This window comes from Nicotiana tabacum, chromosome 12 (assembly GCF_000715075.1).
Source record: "Nicotiana tabacum cultivar K326 chromosome 12, ASM71507v2, whole genome shotgun sequence".
Lineage (NCBI taxonomy): Eukaryota > Viridiplantae > Streptophyta > Magnoliopsida > Solanales > Solanaceae > Nicotiana > Nicotiana tabacum.
This window is the reverse complement of record NC_134091.1, coordinates 105,997,537-106,011,424: the sequence shown is the minus strand read 5'-3', so window position 1 is coordinate 106,011,424 and position 13,888 is coordinate 105,997,537. Positions and strand designations below refer to the sequence as shown.

Below are 13,888 nucleotides of genomic sequence, written 5' to 3'. Positions count from 1 at the left end.
TGTTTAAAAAGAACAATATTATCTTACAAGGTTTTACTGATATAAATTTAGGTAGCGATATGGATAGTCGAAAAAGTACCATAGGCTACGTGTTCACTTTGGGTGGTACTGCTATTAGCTGGATGTCCAGACTTCAGAAAAGTGTTGCTCTATCTACTACTGAAGTAGAGTACTGGCAATCTCAGAAGCTAGAAATAAGATGATTTGGCTCAAGAATTTTCTTAAAGAGCTAGGTAAAGAGCATGACAATTGTGAGCTTTTCAGCGATAGCCAGAGTGCAATTCATCTTGCCAAAAATTCAGTATTTCATACAAGATCAAAGCACATCCATTTGAGGTATCATCATATCCGAGAGTTGATAAGTGAAGGAACTCTTTCCCTACGGAAGATACCAGAATCAAAGAACCCATCAGACATGTTGACCAAAGTTGTCGGTGTTGACAAACTGAGGCTCTGCACTGCCTCAGTTAGTCTTCAAGATTGATAGCGTGAAGGCGCAACCAGAGAATAGCAATTTTTTTTAATTTCTTTCTTGATATAATATAGGCTTGAGGGGGAGATTGATAGGAGCAAACTTGTTGTTGTATGTAAAAGAAAGAAAAGTAGACAAAACAAAAGAAAGAAAAGTCAAAGAGAGAAGAAAAATGATAGGCGGAAGAATTCATCTTGAATTCTTTTGATGTAAGCGCTTACGTCGGCAGGTTGATTCTTTTCTTATGACGTAAGTGCTTACATCGTCATGCAGGTTGAATTTTCTTATGATGTAAGTGCTTACGTCGGCAGGGCATTCAAATGCATATAAAAGGGGTCTGCATTTTCATTTGCTGATCATCCCTCAACTTCTTCTTTCTCTTCAATTAATAAAGAGCTATTCTTGATGTGTCGTGGAGTAGACAAAAAAAATTGCCGAACCATGTAAATCTTGTCTTGTCTTGTGCAATTTATTACTCTTCTCTTTTAAATATTTTTTCCGTTTTATTAGTCTGACACACTTCCCAATAGATTAGTGCAATCACCCTATCAAAGTTAGAAACCTATCCATTTTAGGACATGGTAATCGGGCATTGGTTGACTATGTTACAACTCGTTGTGAGCGTCTAATGATCATCCATCTTCAACAGTTTAGGCCAATATTTAGGAAACATATGGAACATAACTTAGAACTTGTATCCATCCAATTAAAAATGTATTTAACTTATATACATTGACAACATAAATTTTATTTACAAGTATCAGTGTATAACAGATTGTCATAGCAGGTAACTTGTTTTATTTTTCAAGTTACTAAACCTACTTTTTTGGCAGTTACCTATAATTTTCTAATTTTAGCTGGTCTGATAATGTAAAATTCATTTACACTTTGTATATAAGTTAAACTCACCTGAATCATCTCAAAGACTACCCATGCTAAATATGATTCATAGCAGGTAATCTGGATAGAATAACGTGTCATAAAAAATATTAGTGTTACATGCTTAAGCAAAGAAGCAACAATGCAGCAACAACAGGCAAGAAAGATGTAAAAGCTTTATAACTCGGAAAGAAAGCACTTCACATGATCGGGAACTTGAAATGCAGCAGATACAGGAAGGGTGTTTCAATCCGATAGTGGTGAAACTTATTTCAAACTTCACAAAACTTGAATAAACAAAAGACAAATAGGTTTCTTTATTATAACAATCTTACAAGATGATTGGACTGCAGAAAAGATCATGAGATGCGGTGACAACATATGAAAGAGCATTCTATTTGTCCATGATCCCAGGCTCTCAGCACGGTCAATGTCCGGATTATATCCTGCAGAAAGGAGGAAAGTTAAGGGGTAAAAAAAAGTAGAAGTGTTGCAGATAATTCTTTGCCTAGAAGGAAATCTGTTAGTGGTTTGGAAGAAATTTATTTATACTCCAGCAGAAGATTACATCTTGTCTAATACCATAAAAATCAATATACGTTAGAATTTAGAGATATGTTGTTTCTTTTCTTAATCATGCCCCAACCATATGTTTAAGCAGAAAACACGGAAAGAACTGAATAATCACCATGACAATGCTCATAGAACAAGAGCTCGAATTCTATATTGTGTTATGACAAACAATACCACCTTATCCAATATTGTTTGAGAGAAGAACAACAATGTTCCAGAATATGTCAGGGGAAAAACAGTTAATTATGGAATTTCATGGATTACTCTCTGAAGAAATATATCATGCAGGACATTTAACTAAGTGAAAGACATATCATATAAAGTTAGATGCGGTCTTATTGGGATCTCTACCGAAAGTGAAACCAGCTGGACATGAATGTAAACACATAAGCACTTACTGAAGACTACAATGGAGATAATAATTTCAAGGCAAAAAGAACTGAACTGACCTTTTAACTACACTAAGTGGCCCTGGAATCAGTTGACAAATACAATGAGCTAGAGTTTGATGATCTTCCTATGACTGCTTTCGTTTTTTCAGCACCAATAATTAACTCGTCTGCTTAAACTCAGATAGCTCAGCTGGTTCACTCTCAAGATTAGGACACTTAAGAACAAGTTTCCTGACTTTTGGGAAGTGAACTCTTGTAGCCTCCCAACGTTGGAGGTCATCGTTTTGAATCCACAAGACCTGCAGTTCTCGAAAATCACCTATCACCGGATTCCACAATCTCCCCGTGAATGCATCTTTTTTCAACTTTAGGACCTTAAGGCATTCCAACTGCCCCAGTTTAGTCGCATCGTTCCAATCAAACATTGTGTTTGACAAAGTTAACTTCTTAAGCTTGAGTAGAAATCTGAATAATGCTCTTGGAAGCTGAAGAGCATCACTAGTGCAAGGATCAACACTTATCAGTTTCAAATTCTCTAGACAGTTAAACCCTTCAAAAGTGCTGAATCCATCCTTGTTAGTTTGAAGAAAATCTTCTATTCGGCCTCGCATACTCAGTTTTTTGAGATTCCTAGCATTCCTAAGCACAACTTTGTTGCAACTTTCTGGTGCAACAATAGAAAGAGTTTGTAGGCTGGAACGACCTTCACCCTTTTGGGTAGAAGGGAGCGGCAATTTTGCAGGTTTGTTGGTTTGGAAATGCCTCAACTGTGAAAGGTTCCATATATTTGCTTTTATGTTAAGAGTGGGCTCGGGTGTACTTGTATTAATTATAATCGACTGTAAATTCCAGAACTTACCAAAGAATGCAGGAAGTTCCTTGAAATCACCTGAGATTGAAATATACCTCAGATGAAACAGTTGGTTAAGATACTTGGAGGATGGAATTTTGACGGGTTCAATTTTCAAGACCCTGATCAGTGGAAATGCTTTGAGGATGAGTTGAAAATTGTCAGGAGCAGAAAACTGGGATTGTTCTTCCGAGGAAAAACATAAGAAAGATCTAACATGTTCTGCAATAGGTTTTGTGGAGATAAAATCAGACAGAGCAGAGAATTCAATATGCAATCGACGAGAAATATCTGGATCTCGTATGGATGGAAGACCCTGATCGGGTGTTAGACGTAGTTCTTGAAAAACCCTTTCGTTATTTACTTCCATCTTGTAGAACTCATAGAACATGTCATTACATTTGACCTTTTTTATTGGACCAGTAATTTCTCTCGATAATGTCACTAGATCCCTCTCCTCGAGCTTCCCCAAATAACTCTCTGCTATCTCCTCGAGGGTATTCCGGGGGCTGGACCTTATTAATCCCTCTGCGATCCACAAGCGAATCAATTTCTGAGCAGGGATATCATAGCCTTTAGGAAAAGCCAGGCAATACAAGAAGCACGCCTTCATTTCTGTGGACAAACTTTTGTAATTGGTTTCCACAATTTTCCAGCAGCTGGTTGGGTCATTCTCTTTCACAAGGTGCTGCCACACATTGTCCTCGATTTTTCCCCAATCATATTCGGTCGGATGAACCTTTAGTAAAGCTTCAGCAATTACCACTAATGCAAGTGGTAATCCGCTACATTTCCTTGCAATACTTTTTCCAAGTTTTACTAAGTCATCGCTACACCTTCCACTGCCGAAAACTCTCTTTTTAAGCAACTGAAAACTTTCATCCGAAGTCAAAAATTTCAGATCATAAGGATATTCACTGGCATAGCTAGCTACATCTCTGAGGCGAGTGGTCATCATGATCCTATGACCTTTCTTGTTTTCTGGGAGTACGTTTTTGACAAAATCCACAAGGTCTCTTGCCCACACATTGTCCAAGACAATGAGACATTTGTCTTTTTCAGTCACAAATTCACGTATTACTTTAGCCAATTCTTTCCCATCATCACAGCGAAATTCTTCAACGCCTCCCATGAATTTGAGAATCACAAAAAAGATTTGCTTTAGTTCGTTTGACTGGCCGACAGAAACCCAAATGTTCTTGGAAAATTCAGTTGTAACCTGAGAATCACTCCATACTTTTCTTGCCAGTGTGGTTTTGCCAAGTCCGGCCATACCTACAATAGGGACAAACTCCAGATCCTCTGATCCTTCAATAAGTCGTCTAATCACATATTTCGCTTTGTCATCAAAGCCAACCACTTGTTTAACCTCCAAGAAAGTATCCTATTAAGATGATCAAATAGATTGGATATCAATCAGAATTGAAAATCCTTTAATTTTTGCAATTAGAACTCGAACAACCATTTCAAGTTATTTACTAGCTACGAAAAAGAGTCTTAAATTTCGTGTTATGCTACTATAAGATGAAACTACCATGTTTACATTGTGGCTAATTGCAAATTGAGCAGTTTACTTGTCTTCCCAAATCAATTTCCAGAGTTAATCTTTCCAAAGAGTGATGATTAAGGGTAAATTTTATAAAAGGTCAAAATAACTACGTATGTCTTTCTTTTTCACTAAAGTCTCACTACAATTTTGTTTTATAACATAAAAATCACAAGGATTTCACCATAGTAACAAAAGAGTCGCAATGCCGGAAACACAATCCTTCCAATTCACTAAAAAAAGATTTTACTGGTTTAAATTGCAATATCAGTGTGGAACATTTTTCTTAGTGGGCGTTTGGACATAAGAATTGTAAAATTCCAAAATAGGGGGAAAAGTTTTTTCAATTGAAAATGGTATTCGAAATTTAGAGTTGTGTTTGGACATGAATATATTTTGGGTTGTTTTTGAAGTTTTGTGAGTGATTTGAGTGAATTTTGAAAAATAATTTTTTGGAGTTTTTAAAATTTTCGAAAATTTTCAAAATGCATTTTCAAGTAAAAAATAAAAATTTTATGAATAAACGATGATTTCCCAAAAAATTAATTTTTTTTGAAAAAAAAGAGAAAAATTTCTTATGTCCAAACGGGCTCTTAAAATAAAAAAAAAATACAAAAGGTTGATTGCGTGGAGCTTTTAACATAAAGAAAAATAATCGGAATAATAGATTTATCTGAAACGCGATGGAAGGGACGTTCGTCATTAGCTTCCCAATATTGAGTAACAATTGTAACTAAAACTAAATATGAATAGCATAGACGAAAAGAAAGGTTAAGCATATGGAGATGTATATCGAAGAACGGATAACTGTTCTTCATATATGGGATATGTGCTGAATATTTTCCTTTTATATAGGAGTATAAAGGTGAATGGAGTTTTTATGATAAAATTCCAATGAAATTATAGCATGTTTGGCAAGTTTCAAAAATGTCCAAATACATAGACAATCCTTAAAATTGACTCTAATATTCATTTAGACGCTTTAACTAGGACCTGTACTTATGAGAGCACTCCAACCGTGACAAAATTGTGCCAATTGAACACAATAGTCTGACATGGCAAAAAGAGTGCATTTCACATCTCTTGCGCGCGTGAATTGATCCAAAAACATATCATTCTTTATTTTCCTAAAGATCACATTTTAAAACCATATCACCACCTTAGCTTTTTTTATCTGAAAATCTCCAAGCCACCTCAACCATCGCCGGAAAAATCACACATCACCTCATCAGAGCCATTGCAGACAACTACTGTCAGCTAGCAAATTAAAGTAACATTCATCTTGATCTCAACTTGTATGGCTTAGCTCTAACAACCTTTACACAAATTGAAGACCACTCATTTCATCTTCAGCGATGCACCTTTATCCATTCACCACCATCTTTAACCAGCTTTTTACACCGGCAGACTACTCAACCCCAAAATGACACTTTTAATCAGCTTTTTACACCAGCGTCCAAGTCAACTATATCAAGTGGAACCACACCAGTTATTTCCCATCCTATGAAATATTTATTCTTTACATTAATTTCAAGTATTCACAATAGTTTTAGAGGCCTTACAGTGAATTCGTAATTCCTCGTCATGGTATTTACAGATATTATTTAGTATAACTATCATCATCTCACCACCAATAAAATTTCTCTTTTAAATACTGAAGATTAAAAAAACACCATCCATCAATGGCGCCCACTTCATTCTCCATTCTTGGCTATCCAAACACTCCACAATAGTGGCCCTTATACTCTCTATATTGTGACATCAGATTATTGAATTAAATACAACAAGAATTTAAAGATTCCATTGCCTCAGATGACCTTAATTTTGTACCAGATGGAGATCGAAATAAGTACCGGGTGATGAATGAAGGTGATTAGGTGAAGAAAAGGGGTAACAAGTGTTCTGTGATGTGAAATAAATTTTAGACAAAAGAAAGTAGGTAATGCAGTAAGTTTTGGACAGAGATTTAGAAGAAGAGAGGGGAAATATGAAATGAAGAAGAGGAAGAAAGAAGAAAAAGAAAAAGCAGAAGAGTGAAAGGAAAGCAACGAAGAAGATAGATGAATGGCGGGGAAGGGTATCCAATGTGGAGAAAGAGCTTCTTTTTTTTTTTTACTTCCACGTGGCTATCATTTATTTGTCTGATTTGCCACATCGAAAGCAATTGTTGTCACGCGCCTAACTTATTTATACATATTGTCTGTGGTGCTCAATAGGCACAATTTTGTTAAAGTTGAAGTGTTCAATAGGTACGTGTGCTAGTTAGAGTGTCTAAATGGAAATTAGAGCCAATTTTAAGGATTGCATATGTATTTGGCTTTCAAAAATTAGCTTATTTTAGAAGTATTTTTTTTCAAAAGTACTTTTTTCAAAATTATTTTTGGTAAGAAGCATTTTATGTTTGGCTAATTAATTTGAAAAGTACTTCTGAACAACAATTAGTGTTTGACCAAGATTTTAAAAAGTATTTCTAAGTATATTTTTCTCAAAAGTACTTTTCAAAAATATGCTTTTGGGAAAAACTATTTTTTTTTGTTTTCCTAAACTTCTTCTGTTTCTACTCAAAAGCACTTTTTCCTTATAAAAGCTTGGTCAAACACTTCAACTTTGAAAAAATACTCTTTTTTGGGAAAAAAAAAAATCACTTTTGTTTTGGAAAAACTTGGGCAAACATGTTATTAATCTGTTTGGCTAAACTTTGAATATTTGCTTATTTTAAAAATTATTTTTATGTCAAATAGAAATATAAAAAAGAAGGGGGCATTTGAAATTCCATAAAAAAACTTGGGCATTTTCTTATTTTAGAAATTCGAATCTTAAGTAGTTCATTCTCTTTAATGCAACTTCAGAAATCAAATCTTATATTCTTCTGTCTATTTCAGAATATTCAAATTTTAAGTAATTCAATCTCTTCAATGCAATTTTAGAATTCGAATCTTAAGTTCTGAAACATAAACTTGTTATTTGAATTTCAATAATCCAAACACGATTCAACATCCAAATCTATTCCAATGAGCTTAAATTTGAAATATAAGTTTCAAATATCGTAAAGAACAAACCCCAAACATCAAATTATCAAAACATCAACAAATCTAACAAACTCATTTTTCAACTAAGAAGAAGAAGAAAAAGAAGAAAAAGAAGAAGAAGCTCTAAGCACAACCTACAATAGTGTTTTGCAACTAAGAAGAAAAAAAGAAGAAGAAACCAAACGACTCCTGGATACATGAGACATGAATACAAAAAAAGAAGAAAGCAGCATCAAAGCTCTTTGATACATGTGACATGAATACAAACAAGGAAAAAGTAGCAGTGAGGAAGAAGTGAAAAGTTTATGTATCTGAAGTTATCGAAAAATTAGGTACTAGTTATACTTGTCTTAAAAACTAGGTACAAGTTAAATAGGGTGACCAAATAGGGCGTCCCGTAATTTTTTTTATTTTTAAAAAAGTACTTTTAAATACTTACACGTTCTGTTTGGCCAAATATTTGAAGAAGCTATTTTTTGTTATTATAAATAAATGAATAAATTTCATCTAACTCCGCTAATATCTTGAGGGAAGGAATAATATCTCATTAATTAAATGAAAAAACCATTTGAATTAACATTTTCATGTAGTATTGAAATATCATATCAACTATAAGCTATATTTGAATTTGAGATTGTAAGTTTTTATTTTTAAACTAATTACTAATGAAATGTTAAAATAATTAGACCTTTGAACATGCAAAAATGACTTGAAAAATATATAACAAAAATGAGTTACGCCAAATTGAGTAGTTCTAGTAAAATTTCAATACAAACAATAATATAAGTAATTACAAAAGTAAAAGAAAGAAGTAAAGGGGATAAAAGACGGTATGAAAACATATGTTTTAATTCTTACTCATTGTGGGACATTTCTGATATTTTATTTTTTTGAAAATCTTGTAATAACCTAACTCATTTTTTTTTCTTGATTTGAGTCAAAAGAGTTCACTGTCCCATTCGAAAGGTGCAAGAGATGTTGTTTTTGAAATCCAAAAGGTTCATTTGTTTACGCTTAATAAAAATTTGTGTTTTGATCATTCAGATTTCACTTATTTGTACTAATTGGTATAAATTTTAATTATTCAGATGTAGATAATCATTGAGTGCATTTATTTTTTACTTTTACAATCACTTAATGAGTCTAAATAGATATGAATAATTAAAACCTATAATAAAGTTGTAATATCATTTATATGAGATCCATTCACTTTCACTGAAAAATGTCGCCACCTGGCATTATCAACTATCACCATCTGGCATTATCAACTATCACCACTGCTACCATATTTGTCCCCCATTATCAACTAGCGACATCCACCATCTAAAACCGCTATATATCCTCATTCACAACCACCATTGTTGATAATCACCACAGTCAGTCATCACCACCACTGACCACTATTTACAATCATCACTATTAACCATCATTTTCACAATAACCATCAATCACTATCAATAATCACCACCATCAGCCAACACACATTATTAATATCAGTATCACCACCATAAGCTATCACTAGCATCCACCACATATAATTATCACCCGCCATCACCAACTATCACTATCAACTACCACCTTTAACTACTATTTCTCACAACTACCATCGTCAGTCAATACCACCACTAACTGCCATCCCGGTCAATACTCATAACAATCACTGTTTCACACCACCACCAACCATCATATAATTTTAATAAATATCTTGTTGATATAGTATTAAGTTAATTAGTACTATATATTTATTAAAGATAAGTTCTATACATTTAGATGTTGAAAAAATAAATAGTCTTGATAATTTAATATTCAGATCTTAATGCATCTTAATATTCATATGTACCTTCAGATTCAGATGTACCTTCAGATTCAGATATTTTAGTCTTAATACATGTCTTAACATTCAGATGTGTATTTTGATTCAAATATTTAATCTTAATATTCAAATATATTAGATCTTAACATTTTAATCTTAGCTAGTGCTTGAACTTTGGACATAGATTTGGTTGACACTTCAAAAAAGAGTTTTTGAAGTTGTGTTGAAAAATAATTTTTTGAAGTTGAAGTTGTGTTTGGACGTGCATTTTATTTGAAAAAAATGTAAGTTTTATGAGTGGAAGAAAACTGTTCACAAAAACCGCCCTAAATCATTTTTTTGGAACTTGAATTTTATTTTTTTTCAAAATTGATCATATTCCATGATTTAATAATGTTTCCAATTTTTTTTTTCTTGAAAAAAAGTAGCCAAAATTTATGATCAAACGGGAGCTTAATAAAAACAAATAAGTCTCAAGTAAAATTTACTCTAAATATATAAGATATTTGGGGAAGTATTTTTATAGGGATTAGGGAGTACTGTAAAAGGCGTCTATGGACTGATGAAATTCGAATGAGTCTATGATTTTGAGTAAAGGAGAATAACATAAGATTTCCGTGTCAAAACAAATACATTACTAAGAGAAACACAGAATTCTAGCTGTTCATCTTCTTCTCTTTTTGAATTTGAGCTTATTCTTCTATTATCGTGATCGGCCAACATACGGTCAATTGTGCTGCTAAATATTTCTTACATCAGCTCATCTAATCAATAAATTGGATTATTATTATTATTATTATTATTATTAATAATATTATTATGACATTAGTTGACATTATTTTTGTTATTAGTCCGTTTCAAACAAATTGGTATATTTCTCAGTTTGAAAACAAATAATTTTAATATTCTTATTTACCTGCATGAGAAGATCTATAGCAGCATAAGTATTACTCCGGCTATATATCAAACAAATTAGAAAAAATGAAATATTATTATTATGAATAAGAAGATAATGAAGAAAAGAGAAACATATGTTTTCAAGATCGTTGGGTTTCAGGCGTCACCTGAGGCTCCCGTGCAACTGTTCTTTGTTGATCAAGCATTCGTTTGGGCTGGAGAGCTTCTGGATTATCTCTGCGAATTTCCTTCACCTTCTCGCGGATGTCGTTGATATCCTTTGCAAGATTCCTAACTCTTTTGGTATGTCCGAAAATATAAAAAACTTTCTCCGCTGCATTTTTCTCTTCATGTAGCTTCGCCTGAACCAGGAATTTTTCAACGACGTCCTCAGCTTTATGCACTTGAATTCGGATCTTCCTGACAAAATCTTTCCACAAGCTGCTGTTGCTTTCCTCTACTGCGGCATCACTTAGGAAGGCATTTAAACTTCGAACATCTTCAAGCAGATTATCGAGCTCTCCTTTTGCACCAGCAATCAGCTTCACATTTTCAGTTACTAGCTGCAACAGGTTCTCCACCAGAAAATTCACCAACGTATCTGCCATGTTTTGTCTTTCTTATGTAAGCAAAAAAATATAAATGGAGCAGTGGGGATGGTTAATTTCTTCAGCTCTTAGCGCGCGAGGAGATCTTCTTACATTAGCTGTATATAAAGAAGGTTGAATATTATGAAATGTGAACATCTAATTTTGAATGAGGATGTAATTGTTAATTTATTAATTTATCTATAATTGACTTCTCTTCCCAATTATTAAACCGAGTCTTTTTTTTAAAATATAAATTCTAGCTCACCCCAACTATTTAATAAACCAAGTCTTTGTCTGTACTTATATTTTAAGCACCACCAACAATTTAGCGACTCTAATGACAGCTGGTAGCCCATAAAAGTTCTTTTCAAGCGATGCCTTCTGTCTCTGGTCTTCCCACATTAATTTAGTTTTCTTTACAATTCCAATTCTCTTTTCTGCTGCACTCTATTTTGTTTGAGAGATAATGGAGAAGTTCTTTGTGTTTTTCTCCCCATCAGAAGAGCAATCTTAAACACAAAACAAATCCCGGTGCCAGGCAACATCACATGAACGGACTAAATAGAGCGTAGGTGTTAATTTTAAGCTGTCTTAGGGAATAACCAAATATGCTCGGGTTTCAGTGATATGATGATGTATGTCTATCACTAAGCAGAGGTGATGGATCGAGAACTTTATTGGATCGAATTTGAAATTTTATCATACAATTATTTGATTTATTGATTAATTCGTTGTACTTATTTAGTAAATTATTAATGCATATATTACTTAATAGAAAACATGAATAGTGGAAGCGCACAGGATCGTCTTCCATAAAATATAGATAATGTATTCATGGATTTTAGCCAAAAATAAAATCGATACCGTACATGGTAAAATCGATTTATATTAAATGATCGAATAGTAGCATGACACATGGAACCAAAGACAGATAGAAAGTAAATCAAGTAGCAACCCGTACCGGGAAACAACATCTGCAATTGGCATCAGATAGACCCCGAAGGAAGCATGATCAACGTAAGCAGATTGAATGTTTGCCATTGATATTCGGCATAAAGTATGCATATTTATATGCATATCGCCTCGCATTTTACTTATATTTCATGAGTTTTGTATGTGTAATGTAATGATTTGTTCTAATTCATGGTATTTTTATGTGTAGGAGTCAAATGGAAGTGATTTGGAAAATTGGCGTGCGAATTAAAGTGAAAACGGAAGAATTTGGAGGAAGTACGAGTTTGGTGTCCAGGTTCGCGCTAGGCACCAGCCAAAACGCCAAGGGCAGCAGAGCACTAAAGTGAAAAATGTTTGGTGTCCAGGTTCGCGCCAGGCACTAACCAAAACGTCGTTGACAGCAGGCTAAAAAGTTCACTGTCCAGGTTGGCGCCAGGAGCCAAGTGAGACGATGGAGGGCGGATTTTGTCCTAATTCGGCTGGGACTTGGTGATTTCAACCCTACACGCCCTCAACATGTATAAAAGGGGTTCTAAAACTATTTTGGAGGGGGGGGGGAGGGTGGACATTATTTGGAGGCGAGAACAATACACGAAATACTCGGGAGCAAGGATTCTTAGGTTTTCTTCATCTTTCTTAGTAGTTTCAATTATTCAAACACTTGTGAATTTGTTTTGATATTATCACGAGTGGCTAAAACCCATAATTCTGGGGTTGCGATTTAGCCATGAATATTGTTGTTTAAAATTGACTTAACCTTGATTATAATTCACTAATATATGGTTATTTATTCAATTCTGCGATTAATTGCTTAATTGTCTGGCCAACAGTAGGTTCTATTCACTATCTATGCTATGCTTGGGAAAGCCACGTTTAGATTAGAGAAGGATTGAAGAGAGCATGATCTTAACTCTGAGTGGAGGCGGCTTTGTGGTTAGGATAGGAATATACCTAGTCACCGTGGTTAATTAAATATCATAATCTTAATATGTTCTAAATAGATTGATTCCATAGGAATATAGGCATTAATATATTTTGAATATGAGAGTAGGAATTCATGAGAATGATACGAGAGAAATTGTTTGCAAACCATGAGTGAATTGTATGATGGGGAGAGTTAATTAGAACATAATAATATTGGTTAATCGATCACAACCTTAGAATATTCGTCTCTACTGAATACACAATAATCATTTTTCTGCTTGATAAAGTAGTGACTTGTTAGAATTATTACGTAGTATAATCACACTCTTGAATTCTGATTGACTTGATTGGATAATAATCTTGGTAAAACTAGTGGGTAGTTAACACAAGTCTTCTGTGGGTTCGACACTCGACTTATCACTCTATTACTTGTACGACCACGTATGCTTGCGTGTGCGTTTGGGAGCAACAAGTTTTTGGCGCCGTTTCCGGGGACTTGAATATTGACTACTTTCTAGTTTTTACTTTAGTTGTTTATTTCGTCAAGTCTAACATTTCTTATTGGTTGCTCTACTCTCAGAAACTTTGATTGAATGTGAAGGGTCAGAAGCCAGGATAGACTTCAAGGCTTTGACCCCGAACCTGAGAGAACATTTCACAGGAGGTTTAGGGAAGCAAGGGACACATATAATCTTCAGGAACTTGTTCAAATTCATGTGGACATGGAAGAGGAGCAACATATGGCTGTCCAGGAGGTGGCGATGCCCAATCAATGCTAATGTCACCTCCAGCATTGTGAAGCCCAGAATCACTAGGCAGTTTGAGGTAAAACAGAGCATGATCCAGCAACTACATGTGAATGGGCAGTTTATGGGTCTTCCACATGAGGATCCACAACAGCACATCCTGAACTTCCAGGAGATTAGTGAGACTTATATCACTAAGGAGTCACTCCAGACTATGTGAGGC

At 34.3% G+C, this 13,888-nt stretch overlaps 1 protein-coding gene across 2 annotated transcripts; it reads right to left on the bottom strand.

The window, feature by feature from the left end:
* Positions 1-1,507: 1,507 nt before the first annotated feature.
* Positions 1,508-11,190, bottom strand: LOC107795674 (putative late blight resistance protein homolog R1A-10). Of its 2 annotated transcripts, XM_016618349.2 has the most exons (4): positions 10,619-10,759; positions 10,471-10,510; positions 2,374-4,550; positions 1,508-1,797 (listed from the first exon to the last, which is right to left on the bottom strand). In XM_016618349.2, the coding sequence occupies exons 2-3, from the start codon at positions 10,474-10,476 to the stop codon at positions 2,475-2,477; spliced, it is 2,082 nt and encodes a 693-aa protein (XP_016473835.1). In that variant the 5' UTR covers positions 10,477-10,510; positions 10,619-10,759; the 3' UTR covers positions 1,508-1,797; positions 2,374-2,474. The 2 variants fall into 2 exon arrangements, with proteins under 2 accessions (XP_016473835.1, XP_016473834.1); XM_016618348.2 differs by lacking the exon at positions 10,471-10,510 and having other exon boundaries at positions 10,619-11,190.
* Between the last annotated feature and the right edge of the window lie 2,698 nt (positions 11,191-13,888).

Bases quoted from the DNA above. Each gene is read 5' to 3' on its own strand.
- LOC107795674 (XM_016618348.2), bottom strand. From the start codon at position 11,059: ATGGCAGATACGTTGGTGAATTTTCTGGTGGAGAACCTGTTGCAGCTA. The intron at 4,551-10,618 runs GTGACGCCTGAA...TCATCTTAATAG, and splicing joins CAGTTGCACGGGAGCCTCAG to GATACTTTCTTGGAGGTTAA.